This window comes from Macrobrachium rosenbergii, chromosome 40 (genome assembly GCF_040412425.1).
Source record: "Macrobrachium rosenbergii isolate ZJJX-2024 chromosome 40, ASM4041242v1, whole genome shotgun sequence".
Lineage (NCBI taxonomy): Eukaryota > Metazoa > Arthropoda > Malacostraca > Decapoda > Palaemonidae > Macrobrachium > Macrobrachium rosenbergii.
Window position 1 is genome coordinate 24085676 of NC_089780.1, and position 14490 is coordinate 24100165.

Sequence of the window (14490 nt, forward strand, 5' to 3'; positions counted from 1 at the left end):
AGTTGAAAATAGTTGTTTTGGATTGAACTAGTAGTTTGAGTTGTAGTAGTTGAGAAACTTTAGTTGGAATAGTTGTATAATTTGGTGTAGTTGCTGTTGTGGTTGGAACCAGTTGTAGTATTTAGTGTTGTGGTTAGAAGTTTTGTGGTGAACTAGAGATGTAGCTTTTGTAAGTCGTTGTGGTTGGAACTAGAGTTGTAGTATTTGGAGAAGTAGTTGTGTTGGAACTTGGTTTGTAGTATTTGGAGAAGTAGTTGTTGTGGTTGGAAGCTTGTTGTAGTTGTTGTTGTGGAAGTTCTGTTGTGGTTGGAACCAAGTTTCAATTTGGAAAAGTAGTTAATGTTGTTGTTGAGTAGCGTTGTAATTAGTTGAAGCATTTGTGGTTGGAACTAGTAGTTGTAGTAGTTGTTTGGGTTGGAACTTAGATTTATAGTATTTTTGAGAAGTCGTTGTTAACTAGAGTTGTAGTAGTTGGAGGAAGTTGTTGTGGTTGGAACTAGAGGTTGTAGAAGTTAGTGTAGTAGTTGTGGTTGGAACTAGAGTTGTAGTAGTTGGAGAAGTTGTTGTTTGGTAAGTTGTTAGTAGTTGTGGTTGGAACTGGTTGCAGTTGGAGAACTGGTTGGAAAGTTGTAGTAGAGTTATTTGTGATTGGAACAAAGAGTTGGAGAAGTAGTTTTGTGGCTGGAACTAGAGTTGTAGTATTTAGAAGTAGTTGTTTTGGTTAGAAATAGTTGTTTTAGCTGTTTGGAACTAGATTTGTAGTAAGTTGTTTTGGTTGGAACTAGGTTGTAAATTTGGTGAAGTATTTTGTGGTTGGAACTAGAGTTGTAGTAGTTGCAGAATAGCTGTTGTGGTGGAATACAGTTGTGTGGTTGAAGAAGTAGTTGTTGTGTTGGGAGAAGTTGTTGTGGTTGGAACAAAGTAGTTGGAATGGATTTAAAAGTACTTGGTGAAGTTGTTGTTAGCTGTAGTGGTTGGAACAAGAAGTAGTTAGTTGTTGTTTTTGGTTGGAACCAGGGTTTTAGTGGTTTGAGAAGTAGTTGTTGTTGGAACTAGTAGTTGTAGAATTTTTGAAGTAGTTGTTGTGGTTGGAAGTAGTGTTGTAATTTGGAGAAGTAGTTGTTGTGGTTGGGTTGTAGAATTTGGTTGGAAGAGTCGTAGTTGTTATGGTTGGAACAAGAGTTGTAGTAGTTGGAAGTAGTAGTTGTGTTGAAGAGTTTGGAGTTGTTGGAGTTGTTTGTGGTTGAAGTAGAGTTGAAGTAGTAGTTGTTGGAACTATGAGTTGTAGTAGTTGGAGAAGTAGTTGTAGTTGGAACTAGTTGTAGTAGATGGAAGTAGTTGTTGTGGTTGGAACTATAAAGTTAGAGTAGTTGGAGGAAGTAGTTTTGGTTGGAACTATGAAGTAGTTGTTGTGGTTGGAACTAGACTTGTAGTTGTAGTAGTTGTGGTTTTGGAAGAAGTTGTTGTGGTTTGGAGTTTGGTGAAGTAGTTTTTTGTGGTTGGAACTAGAAGTAGTTGTTGTGTTGTTATTGTTGGAACTAGAGTAGTTGTTGTGGTTGGAACTAAAAGTTGTAGTACTGGAGTTGTAGTTGTGGTCTTAACTAGAGTTGTAGTAGTTGGAGAAATAGTTGTTGTGGATTGGAACTAAGTAGTTGTAGCTGTTTGTGGTTGTTGAACTAGAGTTGTAGAGATTTGGAGAAGTAGTTCTTGTTGTGGTTGGAACTTGAAGTAGTTAGTTGTGGTTGGAATAGTTGGTTTATTTGTTTGGTTGGAACTAGTTTGGAACAAGAGTTGTTGATGAAATAGTTGTTGAACTAGTTGTAGTAGTTGGAGGAAGTAGTTGTTGTTGTTGGAACTAGAGTTGTACTATTTGGAGAAGTAGTTGTTGTGGTTGGAACTAAAGTTGTAGTGGTTGGAGAAGTAGTTTGGTTGGAACTAGAGTTGTAGTAGTTAGAGAAGTAGTTGTATTGGAGCTAGAATGTGAGTAGTTGGAACAAGTTATTGTGGTTGGAACCAGTAGTTGGAAGTAGTTTTTGTTGGAAGAAGTTGTTTTGAGTAGAAGTAGTTGTTGTGGTTGGAACTAGAGTTTTAGTAGTTGGATGAAGTTGTGAAGTAGTAGTTGTGGTTGGAACAAAGTCTTGTAGTAGTTGGAAAATAGTTGTTGTGGTTGGAATAGAGTTGTAGTGGTTGGACAAGTAGTTTTTGTGGTTGGAACTAGAGTTGTAAATTTGAGAAGTGTTGTGGTTGGAACTAGAGTTGTAGTAGTTGGATTTAGTAGTGAAGTAGTTAGTAGAGTTAGTTGTGGTTGAGTTAGTATAGTAGTATTTTGTAGAATTTGGTAGAGTTTGATGGAAGTTAGTTTTGTGGTTGAGTTTGTGGTTGGAACCAGAGTTGAACTAGAGTTGTAGTAGTTATTGTTGTTGGAACTAGAAGAATTTGATGAAGTAGTTGTTGTGGTTGGAACTAGAGTTGTAGTAGTTGGAGAAGTTGTAGTTTGTAGTAGATGGAGAATGTGGTTGGACCTATAAATGTAGAATTTGGAAAAGAGTTTTTGTGGTTGTAGAATTTGGTGAAGTAGTTATTGTGGTTGGAACCAGAGTTGTAGTAGTTGGAGAAGTAGTTAGTTGTAGTTGTTTTTTGTGGTTGGAACTGATGTAGTACAGTTGTAGTGGGTTGGAAGTAGAGTTGTAGTAGTTGGAGAAGTAGTTGTTTGTGGTTGGAACTAGAGTTGTTAGTAGTTGGAGAAGTAGTTTATTGTGGTTGGAACCAGTAGTTGTTGTAGTTGGAACTATAGTTTGTAATTGTGGTGAAGTAGTTGTTGTGGTTGGAACTAGAGTTGTAGTAGTTGGAGAAAGTTCTTTTTATGATTGGAACTAGAGTTGCAATAGTTGAATTATTTTTGTGGTTGGAACTGGGATTTGTTTGATGAAGTAGCTGTTGTGTTGTGGTTTGTAGTTGTTGTGGTTGGAACTAGAGTTGTAGTATTTGAGAAGTAGTTGTTGTGGTTGGAACTAAGTTGTAGTAGTTGGAGAGAAGTCGTTTGTGGTTGGAACTAGATTGTAATAGTTGTAGAGTTGGAGATGTAGAAGTTGGACAAGTAGTTGTGGTGGTGGAACTAGAGTTGTAGTAGTTGGAGAAGTTATTGTGTTGTTGGAACTAGAGTTGTAGAATTTGGTGAAGTAGTTGTTGTGGTTGGAACTAGAGAACTAGAGTTGTAGTTTGAAGAGTAGACTAAAAGTTGAATTTGGAAAAGTGTTGTTTTAGTTGGAGTGAAGTAGTTTTTTGTGGTAGTAGTTGTTGGAACTTGTGTAGTTGGAGCTAGTTGTAGAATTTTGTAGTAGTTTAGAGTTGTAGAGAGTTGGAACTTGACTTGAAGTAGTCGTTGTTGTGGTTGGAACTAGACTTTGTAGAATGGAGTTGTAGAAGTAGCTGTTGTGGTTGGAACTAGAGTTGTAGTAGTTGGAGAATAGTTGTTGTGGTTGGAACTAGGTTGTAGTAGGGTAGTTGGAGAAGTAGTTGTTGTGGTTGGAACTAGAGTTGTTGGTAGTTGTTGTGGTTGGCTAGTTGTACTGAAGTAATTGGAACTAGAAGTTGGAGAAGTAGTTGTTATGGATTTGGAACTAGAGTTGTAGTAGTTGGTGATAGTAGTTGTGGTTGTAGTTGTTGTGGTTGGAACTAGAGTTGGAGTAGTAGTTGTTTGGTTGGAACTAGGGTTGTAGTACTATTGAAGTAGTCGTTGTGGTTAGGAACTAGAGTTGTAGTAGTTGGAGAAGTAGTTGCTGTGGTTGGAACTACAGTTGTAGAATTTTTGAAGTAGTTGTTGTGGTTTTAGTAAATAGTTGTTGTGGTTGGAACTAGAGTTGTAGTAATTTGAAGTAGTAGTTGTGTTGGAACTAGAGTTGTAGTACTTGGAAGTAGAAGTTGGAACTAGAGTTGTAGGAATTTGATGTAGTAGTTGTTGTGGTTTGTTGAACCAGACTTGTAGTAGATGGAGAAGTAGCTGTTTGTGTAGTTGTAACTAGAGATGTGTAAAGTAAGTTGGAGAAATAGTTAGTTGTTGTTGGTTGGAACTAGTCTTGTTAGTTGGAGAATTTGGTTGAACTAGCTTGTAGTAGATTGTGAGTTGGAACTAGAGATGTAGAAGTTGAAGTAGTTGTTGTGGTTGGAACTTGAAGTAGTTATTTGTGGTTGAACTAGAGTTGTTGAAGTTATTGGTTGGAAAATTTTGTGAAGTAGTTTTCGTGGTTGGAAGTAGAGTTGTAGTAGTTGGAGTTGTTGAGGTTGGAACTAGAGTTGTAGAATTTGATGAAGTAGTTGTTGTGGTTGGAACTAGAGTTGTAGTAGTTGGTGAAGTAGTTGTTGTGGTTGGAACTAGAGTTGTAGAATTTGGTGAAGTTGTTGTTGTGGTTGGAACTAGAGTTGTAATACTTGGAGAAGTAGTTATTGAGGTTGGAACTATAGTTGTAGAATTTGATGAAGTAGTTGTTGTGGTTGGAACTAAAGTTGTAGTAGTTGGAGAGTAGTTAGTAGAATTTGTCGTTGGAACTATAGTTGTAGAATTTGGTGAAGTAGTTGTGGTCGGAACTGGAGTTGTAGTAGTTGGAGAAGTAGTTATTGTGGTTGGAAGTATAGTTGTAGAATTTGGTGAAGTAGTTATTGTGGTTGGAACTAGAGTTATAGTAGTTGGAGAAGTACTTATTGTTGTTGGAACTAGAGTTGTAGAATTTGGTGAAGTAGTTGTTGTGGTTGGAACTAGAGATGTAGAAGTTGGAGAAGTAGTTGTTGTAATTGGAACTAGAGTTGTAGAATTTGGTGAAGTAGTTGTTGTGGTTAGAACTAGAGTTGTAGTAGTTGGAGAAGTAGTTATTGTGGTTGGAACTACAGTTGTAGAATTTTGTGAAGTAGTTGTTGTGTTATTTGTGGTTGGAACTAGAGTTTTAGTTAGTGTAGTTGGAGAAATAGTTGTTGTGGTTGGAACTAAGTTGTAGAGTTGTAGAGTTGTTTGGTGATGTATGTGTTCTGTTTTGTGGTTGGAACTAGAGTTGTAGTAGTTGGAGAAGTAGTTGTTGTGGTTGGAACTAGAGATGTAGAATTTGATGTAGTAGTTGTTGTGGTTAGAACTATAGTTGTAGTAGTTGGAGATGTGGTACTTGTGGTTGGAACTAGAGTTGTAGAATTTGATGAAGTAATTGTTGTGGTTGGAACTAAAGTTTTAGTAGTTGGAGAAGTAGTAGTTGTGGATGGAACTAGACTTGTACTAGTTTGAGAAGTCGTTGTTGTGGTTGGAACTAGACTTGTAGTAGATGGAGAAGTAGTTGTTGTGGTTGGAACTAGAGATGTAGAAGTTGGAGAAGTAGTTGTTGCGGTTGGAACTAGAGTTGTAGAATTTGGTGAAGTAGCTGTTGTGGTTGGAACTAGAGTTGTAGTAGTTGGAGAAGTAGTAATTGTGGTTGGAACTAGAGTTGTTGAATTTGGTAAGTAGTTTTTCGTTGGTTGGAAGTTAGAGTTGTAGTAGTTGGACTTTACTAGTTTTGAGTTGTTTGGAACTAGAGTTGTTAGAATGGTTGATGAAGTGAAGTTTTGTGGTTGGAACTAGAGTCGTAGTAGTTGTTAGTTGGTAGAAGTAGTTGTGGTTGGAACTAGAGTTATTTGGTAGTTTTGTGGTGGAAGTAGTTGAATTTTGTGGTTGGAACTAGAGTTGTAGTAGTTGAAGTAGTTATTGTGGTTGGAACTGGAACCAGAGTTGGAACTAGAGTTGTGGTAGTTGGTGGAGTAGTAGTGTTAGTTTGGAGCTAACTTGTACTAGTTTGAAGTAGTTGTTGTGGTTGGAACTAGAATAGATGTAGTGGTTGGAACTGGAGAAGCAGTTATTTTGGTTCTAGGTTGTAGTAGTTAGAAGTAGAGTTGTGGTTGGAATTTGATGAAGTAGTAGTTGTGGTTGGAACTAGAGTTGTAGTAGTTGGAGAAGTAGTTGTTGTGGTTGGAACTAGAGTTGTAGAATTTGATGTAGTTATTTGTGGTTGGAACTAGAGTTGTAGTAGTTGGAGAAGTTAGTAGTTGTGGTTGGAGCTAGACTTGGAGGTTGGTAGTTTGAGAGAAGCCGTTGTTGTGGTTGGAACTAGACTTGTAGTAGATGGAGAAGTAGTTGTTGTGGTTTGAACTAGAGATGTAGAAGTTGGAGAGAGTTGTTGTGGTTGGCCGTTGTTGTGGTTGAAACTAGAGTTGTAGTAGTTGAAGAAGTAGTTGTTGTGGTTGGAACTAGAGTTGTAGAATTTGGTGAAGTAGTTTTTGTGGTTGGAGCTAGAGAATTTTGCAGTAGCTGGAGAAGTAGTTGTTGTGGTTGGAACTAGAGTTGTAGAATTTGATGAAGTAGTAGTTGTGGTTGGAACTAGAGTTGTAGTAGTTGGAGAAGTAGTTGTTGTGGTTGGAACTAGAATTTTAGAATTTGATGTAGTTATTGTGGTTGGAACTAGAGTTGTAGAAGTTGGAGAAGTAGTAGTTGTGGTTGGAACTATACTTGGAGTAGTTTGAGAAGTCGTTGTTGTGGTTGGAACTAGACTTGTAGTAGATGGAGAAGTAGTTGTTGTGGTTTGAACTAGAGATGTAGAAGTTGGAGAAGCCGTTGTTGTGGTTGGGACTAGAGTTGTAGTAGTTGAAGAAGTAGTTGTTGTGGTTGGAACTAGAGTTGTAGAATTTGGCGAAATTAGTTTTGTGGTTGGAGCTAGAGTTGCAGTAGCTGGAGAAGTAGTTGTTGTGGTTGGAACTAGAGTTGTAGAATTTGGAGAAGTAGTCGTTGTGGTTGGAACTAGACTTGTAGTAGTTGGAAAAGTAGTACTTGTGGTTGGAACTAGAGATGTAGTAGTTGAAGAAGTAGTTGCTGTGACTGGAACTAGAGTTGTAATAGTTGGTGAAGTAGTTGTGGTTGGAACTAGACTTGTAGTAGTTGGAGAAGTTGTTGTTGTGTGTGTAACTAGAGTTCTAGTAGCTAAAGAAGTAGTTGTTGTGGTTGGAACTAGAGATGTAGTAGTTGGAGAAGTAATAGTTATGGTTGGAACTAGAGATGTAGTAGTTGGAGAAGTAGTTGTTGTGCTTGGAACTAAACTTGTAATAGTTGAAGTAACTGCTATGGTTGGAACTAGGGATGTAGTAGTTGGAGAAGTAGTTGTTGTGGTTGGAACTCTCGATGCAGTACTTGGAGAAGTGGTTGTTGTGGTTGGAACTACAGTTGTAATAGTTGGAGAAGTAGTTGTTGTGGTTGGAACTAGAGTTGTAGTAGCTGGAGAAGTAGTTTACTGTGGTTGGAACTAGAGTTGTATAGTTGTAGAATTTGATGAAGTAGTTGTTGTGGTTGGAAATAAAGTTGTAGTAGTTGGAGGAGTAGTAGCTGTGGTTAGGAGTAGACTTGTAGTAGTTGGAGAAGCAGTTGTTGTGGTTGGAACTAGATTTGTAGTAGATGGAGAAGTAGTTGTGGTTGGACCTAGAGATGTAGAAGTTGGAAAAGTAGTTATTATGGTTGGAAGTAAAGTTGTAGAATTTAGTGAATTAGTTGTTGTTGTTGGAACTAGAGTTGTAGTAGTTGGAGAAGTACTTATTGTGGTTGGAACTAGAGTTGTAGAATTTGGTGAAGTAGTTGTTTTGGTTGGAAGTAGAGTTGTAGTAGTTGGAGAAGTAGTTATTGTGATTGGAACTAGAGTTTTAGAATTTGGTGACGTAGTTGTTGTGGTTGGAGCTAGAGTTGTAGTAGTTGGAGAAGTAGTTGTTGTGGTTGGAACTAAAGTTGTAGAATTTGATGAAGTAGTTGTTGTGGTTAGAACTATAGTTGTAGTAGTTGGAGAAATAGTACTTGTGATTGGAACTAGAGTTTTAGAATTTGATGAAGTAGTAGTTGTGGTTGGAACTAGAGTTGTAGTAGTTGGAGAAGTAGTAGTTGTGGTTGGAGCTAGACTTGTAGTAGTTTGAGAAGCCGTTGTTGTGGTTGGAACTAGACTTGTAGTAGATGGAGAAGTAGTTGTTGTGGTTTGAACTAGAGATGTAGAAGTTGGAGAAGCCGTTGTTGTGGTTGAAACTAGAGTTGTAGTAGTTGAAGAAGTAGTTGTTGTGGTTGGAACTAGAGTTGTAGAATTTGGTGAAGTAGTTTTTGTGGTTGGAGCTAGAGTTGCAGTAGCTGGAGAAGTAGTTGTTGTGGTTGGAACTAGAGTTGTAGAATTTGATGAAGTAGTAGTTGTGGTTGGAACTAGAGTTGTAGTAGTTGGAGAAGTAGTTGTTGTGATTGGAACTAGAATTTTAGAATTTGATGTAGTTATTGTGGTTGTAACTAGAGTTGTAGAAGTTGGAGAAGTAGTAGTTGTGGTTGGAACTATACTTGGAGTAGTTTGAGAAGTCGTTGTTGTGGTTGGAACTAGACTTGTAGTAGATGGAGAAGTAGTTGTTGTGGTTTGAACTAGAGATGTAGAAGTTGGAGAAGCCGTTGTTGTGGTTGGGACTAGAGTTGTAGTAGTTGAAGAAGTAGTTGTTGTGGTTGGAACTAGAGTTGTAGAATTTGGCGAAATTAGTTTTGTGGTTGGAGCTAGAGTTGCAGTAGCTGGAGAAGTAGTTGTTGTGGTTGGAACTAGAGTTGTAGAATTTGGAGAAGTAGTCGTTGTGGTTGGAACTAGACTTGTAGTAGTTGGAAAAGTAGTACTTGTGGTTGGAACTAGAGATGTAGTAGTTGAAGAAGTAGTTGCTGTGACTGGAACTAGAGTTGTAATAGTTGGTGAAGTAGTTGTGGTTGGGACTAGACTTGTAGTAGTTGGAGAAGTTGTTGTTGTGTGTGTAACTAGAGTTCTAGTAGCTGAAGAAGTAGTTGTTGTGGTTGGAACTAGAGATGTAGTAGTTGGAGAAGTAATAGTTATGGTTGGAACTAGAGATGTAGTAGTTGGAGAAGTAGTTGTTGTGCTTGGAACTAAACTTGTAATAGTTGAAGTAACTGCTATGGTTGGAACTAGGGATGTAGTAGTTGGAGAAGTAGTTGTTGTGGTTGGAACTCTCGATGTAGTACTTGGAGAAGTGGTTGTTGTGGTTGGAACTACAGTTGTAATAGTTGGAGAAGTAGTTGTTGTGGTTGGAACTAGAGTTGTAGTAGCTGGAGAAGTAGTTACTGTGGTTGGAACTATAGTTGTAGAATTTGATGAAGTAGTTGTTGTGGTTGGAAATAAAGTTGTAGTAGTTGGAGGAGTAGTAGCTGTGGTTAGGAGTAGACTTGTAGTAGTTGGAGAAGCAGTTGTTGTGGTTGGAACTAGATTTGTAGTAGATGGAGAAGTAGTTGTGGTTGGACCTTGAGATGTAGAAGTTGGAAAAGTAGTTATTATGGTTGGAACTAAAGTTGTAGAATTTAGTGAATTAGTTGTTGTTGTTGGAACTAGAGTTGTAGTAGTTGGAGAAGTACTTATTGTGGTTGGAACTAGAGTTGTAGAATTTGGTGAAGTAGTTGTTTTGGTTGGAAGTAGAGTTGTAGTAGTTGGAGAAGTAGTTATTGTGATTGGAACTAGAGTTTTAGAATTTGGTGACGTAGTTGTTGTGGTTGGAGCTAGAGTTGTAGTAGTTGGAGAAGTAGTTGTTGTGGTTGGAACTAAAGTTGTAGAATTTGATGAAGTAGTTGTTGTGGTTAGAACTATAGTTGTAGTAGTTGGAGAAATAGTACTTGTGATTGGAACTAGAGTTTTAGAATTTGATGAAGTAGTAGTTGTGGTTGGAACTAAAGTTGTAGTAGTTGGAGAAGTAGTAGTTGTGGTTGGAACTAGACTTGTAGTAGTTTGAGAAGCCGTTGTTGTGGTTTGAACTAGACTTGTAGTAGATGGAGAAGTAGTTTTTGTGGTTGGGACTAGAGATGTAGAAGTTGGAGAAGTGGTTGTTGTGGTTGGAACTAGAGTTGTATTATTTGGTGAAGTAGCTGTTGTAGTTGGAATTAGAGTTGTAGTAGTTGGAGAAGTAGTAATAGTGGTTGGAAATAGAGTTGTAGAATTTGGTAAAGTAGTTGTTGTGGTTGTAACTAGCGTTGTAGTAGTTGGAGAAGTAGTTGTTGAGGTTGGAACTAGAGTTGTAGAATTTGATGACGTAGTTGTTGTGGTTGGAACTAGACTTGTAGTAGTTGGAGAAGTAGTTGTGGTTAGAACTAGAGTTGTAGTATTTGGTGAAGTAGTTGTTGTGGTTGGAACTAGAGTTATAGTAGTTGGAGAAGTAGTTATTGTGGTTTGAACTAGAGTTGTAGAAATTGGTGAAGTAGTTGTTGTGGTTGTAACTAGAGTTGCAGTAGTTGGAGAAGTAGTTGTTGTGGTTGGAAGTAGAGTTGTAGAATTTGATGTAGTTTTTGTGGTTGGAACTACAGTTGTAGTAGTTGGAGAAGTAGTATTTGTAGTTGGAACTAGAGTCGTAGTAGTTTGAGAAGTCGTTGTTGTGGTTGGAACTAGACTTGTAGTAGATGGAGAAGTAGTTGTCGTGGTTGGAACTAGAGATGTAGAAGTTGGAGAAGTCGTTGTTGTTGTTGGAACTAGACTTGTAGTAGGTGGAGAAGTAGTTGTTGTGGTTGGTACTAGAGATGTAGAAGTTGGAGAAGTAGTTGTTGTGGTTGGAACTAGAGTTGTAGAATTTGGTGGAGTAGTAGTTGTGGTTGGAACTAGAGTTGCAGTGGTTGGAGAAATAGTTATTGTGGTTGGAACTAGAGTTGTAGAATTTGACGAAGTAGTTGTTGTGGTTGGACCTAGAGTTGCAGTATTTGGTGAAGTAGTTGTTGTGGTTGGAACTAGAGTTGTAGTAGTTGGAGAAGTAGTTATTGTGGTTGGAACTAGAGTTGAAGAATTTGCTGAAGTAGTTGTTGTGGTTGGAACTACAGTTGTAGTAGTTGAAGAAGTAGGTATTGTGGTTGGGACTAGAGTTGTAGAATTTGGTGAAGTAATTGTTGTGTTTGGAAATAGAGTTGTATTAGTTGGAGAAGTAGTTGTTGTGGTTGGAACTAGAGATGTAATAGTTGGAGAAGTAGTTGTTGTGGTTGGAACTAGATTTGTAGTAGTTGGAGAAGTAGTAGTTGTGGTTGGAACTAGACTTTTAGTAGTTTGAGAAGTCGTTGTTGTGGTTGGAACTACACTTGCAGTAGATGGAGAACTAGATTTTGTGATTGGAACTAGAGCTGTAATAGTTGGAGAAGTAGTTGTTGTGGGTGGAACTTGATTTGTAGTAGTTGGAGAAGTATTTGATGTGGTTGTAACTAAAGTTTTAGTAGTTGGAGAAGTAATTGTTGTTGGAACTAGAGTTGTAGTAACTGGAGAAGTTCTTATTGTGGTTGGAACTAGGGGTTTAGTAGTTGGAGAAGTTCTTATTGTGGTTGGAACCAGAGTTTTAGTACTTGGAGAAGTAGTTAATGTGGTTGGAACTAGAGTTTTAGTGGTTGGAGAAGTAGTTATTGTTGTCGGAAGTAGAGTTGTAATAGTTGAATTATTTGTTGTGGTGGTTGGAACTATTGTTGTAGTAGATGGAGTAGTAGTTGTTTTGGCTGAAGTTAGATTGATAGTATTTTGAGAAGTCGTTGTTGTGTTTTGATCTAGAGTTGTAGTAGTTGGAGAAGTAGTTGTTGTGGTTGGATCTATTGTTGTAGTAGTTGGAGTTGTTGTTTTGGTTGGAACTATAGTTATAGTAGCTGAGGAAGTTGTTATTGTGGTTTGAAGTAGAGTTGTAGTGGTTGGAGTAGTTGTTGTATTTGGAACTAGATTTGTAGTAGTTGGTGAAGTAATTATGGTTGGAACCAGAGTCTTAGTAGTTGGTGAAGTAGTTTTACTGGGAACTAGAGTTATAGTAGTTATAGAAGTAGTTGTTGTATTTTGAACTAGAGTTGTAGTTGTTTTGGTTGAAACTAGAGTCTTAGTAGTTGGTGAAGTAGTTGTGGTTGGAAGTAGAGTTGTAGTAGTTGGTGAAGTAGTTGCTTTGGTTGGAACGAGAGTTGTAGTAGTTGGAGAAGTAGTTGTTGTGGTTGGAACTGGAGTTGTATTAGCTGGTGAAGTAGTTGTTGTGGTAGAAGCCACATTATTTGTAGTTGTTGAAGGAGTAATTGTGGTAGGAGTTGGAGTTGTAGTAGTCTGTGAAGTAGTTGTTATGTGAGCCACCATATTGGTAGGAGTTAGAGTCATAGTATTTGGTGATGGAATTGGTGACGGAAGTGGAATGGTTGACGATGAAGTTGTAGTGAATGATGATGGAAATTTTGTGGATGGTGTTGTGCTATTTTCTTTAATTGCTGCAATAATGACTCCAGGTGTTCTTGTTGATGGCCCTGGTGTTGTTTGTTCTGCATTTTTGGTTAGCCCTGTAGTTACTGTGGTTACTGCGTTGGTGGTTATGGTTGTTTTTGAGGATATCATGGTTGGACCTTCAGTTGTTGTGGTTGTTGTTTGTGTGTTTGTGGCATTTGCCGGTGTTGTGCTGAAATATATTTCAGCTGTTGTTGGTGATGCTTTCGTGGTTGGATCTGGCGTTGTAGATGCTGTTGTGAAAACAAATTGCAGGTAGTTATTGTATTGTATTTCATCTCAATATTCGTTTAATATTTCACCTATTTCTAATCAACTGCTTACTCGTATTTCATCGCATATGAAGAGATATTTTAGACGTCCTGTAAATATTTGCTAAATGTACTAATAAAAAAATCTTATATTCCTAGATTGGAAAGGGTCAGTATTATAATAGACTTCTTGCCCTTGATTTTGTAGCACTGGTGTTAAAAAAGCTTCAAAATGTTCCCATTGTCTGAGCTAAGGTTTATTTTTTTTTGCCAGTACTTATAGTCCTCTGTCTCTTTTATTTTTGCTCTTTCCTAGCAATTTCCTGTCCAATTCAATAGAGTAAAATCAGGAGAAAATAATGTTTTATGAATAGTAAGAAAGTGGCAGTCAGATTAAGTCAGTGTTGACTGACTGGGAAGCAGAAGTGGATAGTTATGAAGTAATGGTAATTTTATATTGAAACTTTGACACAGTTGTGTATAATTTTTGGATGCTTTCATATCAGACCTCGTTTGGTACATATGGTTGGTCCTAGTCCTTTACCATTTTGTGGTATGAAGGGCCAATGGACTGGGCTAGGTCATATATATATCAAGAGAAATACATTTCTGTGGTTGTATGACCACAGTACTTGCAATAAGACCTTTCCTCTGAGCAAACTTGGGGCTTGTCTGGAATTATGTGCAAAATCTGTGTAATTTATTATTCTTATTGAAAGTGTCATATCCTTATTTCAAAACATGTGTAAGAAGGCAATGAAACTTTTATTGTGAGGAAGCCAAGAAGATGAACAATTTTTATTGGCCCCTCACTGGAAAGTCCTGAACAAATGCTTATACATTTTCCGTGGATTTTCCTGAAAATACTGCAAGCTTGTTAACGTCTAAAGGCAGATACAAGTACAAATTATCATTAGCTAAGGAGGTAAAGCTGGATGAATGCAATTATGATGAAATTGCTTGCGAGGATTCAGAGGGAAGTGGACATGACAAGAGGGAAAGATGGTGTTGATGATGTTAAATGACCATTTTGAAACTACTGAACTGGTGGGTGTCAAAGAGCCTCAGACGTTTATACCAGATATAATTTTTGGAGCATTACACTGGACATCTGAAGTCTGACAACGGTAAATGAAAAATAATCCTAACCTACACATAGAGACTAAGACCAATAATTCTGTTTTTCAAGCATTCCCAGAACAGTAAATTGATGAAGAGTGCAAATGTATAGCTTTGGCGGTTTTCTGTATTTAATCTCTGCCAGTGACTGTCATAAGAAAAATGTAACAATGGTAAAGTATTGTTGCACTTATTCGTAATTGTTACCCATGGGTCAAGTTTAGAGTCCTGAATCTAAGGAATGCTCTTTCATCTTATTCTTAAGATCTGTTTTTCATTATTGGAATTCCAAAATGAGGACATGAATCTTTTATCGTGCACATTGTGTTACCTGCAGCTGACATCAGCGCTTCCAAACTGGTGATCGCAGTCTCCATTGTGCTGACGGTACTTTTGATTTTGACCAAGAGACTGTCAATCTCACTCGAGTCAACAGTGATTGACCCGTTTTCTAACTGTGTCTTGATTTCCGTTAGCAAGTCAGTCATACACTCAACCTCATCAGGTGAACTGGTTGCGTCTAAACTTTGGAAGTAAGTAGCTAACCCGTGAATGATGTTTCCTGTTGTGTTTGTGATTGCCTCCTGCAGTCCACAGTATGGAGATATTGTCAAGTTCCCAGAAATTGACGCATTTACACTGTAAGTCAAGGCGTTCCTTCTCCGCCTTCCTGACTTCTTAAGTTCTAGCAAGACATCTGCAGTGCTTTTAAACATGTTCAGTGCCTTTCTAAATTGGCTGACTAGCTTCTGAAGACCTGGAATGTAAATGTGCTATGAAGAACAGATTTTATTTCAGTGTAAAAGTTATAGACGTTCACACTTCCTGGTACTTTCTTGTGAACC

General features: G+C 37.8%; 1 protein-coding gene across 1 annotated transcript in view; it reads right to left on the minus strand.

Annotated features, from left to right (window-relative positions):
- Window positions 1-6050: 6050 nt before the first annotated feature.
- The window catches only part of LOC136826366 (mucin-2-like), a 15261-nt gene continuing 6821 nt past the window's right edge, over window positions 6051-14490 (minus strand). Inside the window, exons 3-5 of the mRNA XM_067083623.1 lie at window positions 13977-14402; window positions 7818-12508; window positions 6051-6962 (exon numbers count right to left, since the gene is read on the minus strand). Coding sequence (XP_066939724.1) covers window positions 6051-6962; window positions 7818-12508; window positions 13977-14402 — 6029 coding nt within the window. The remainder of the gene's footprint in view (window positions 6963-7817; window positions 12509-13976; window positions 14403-14490) is intronic.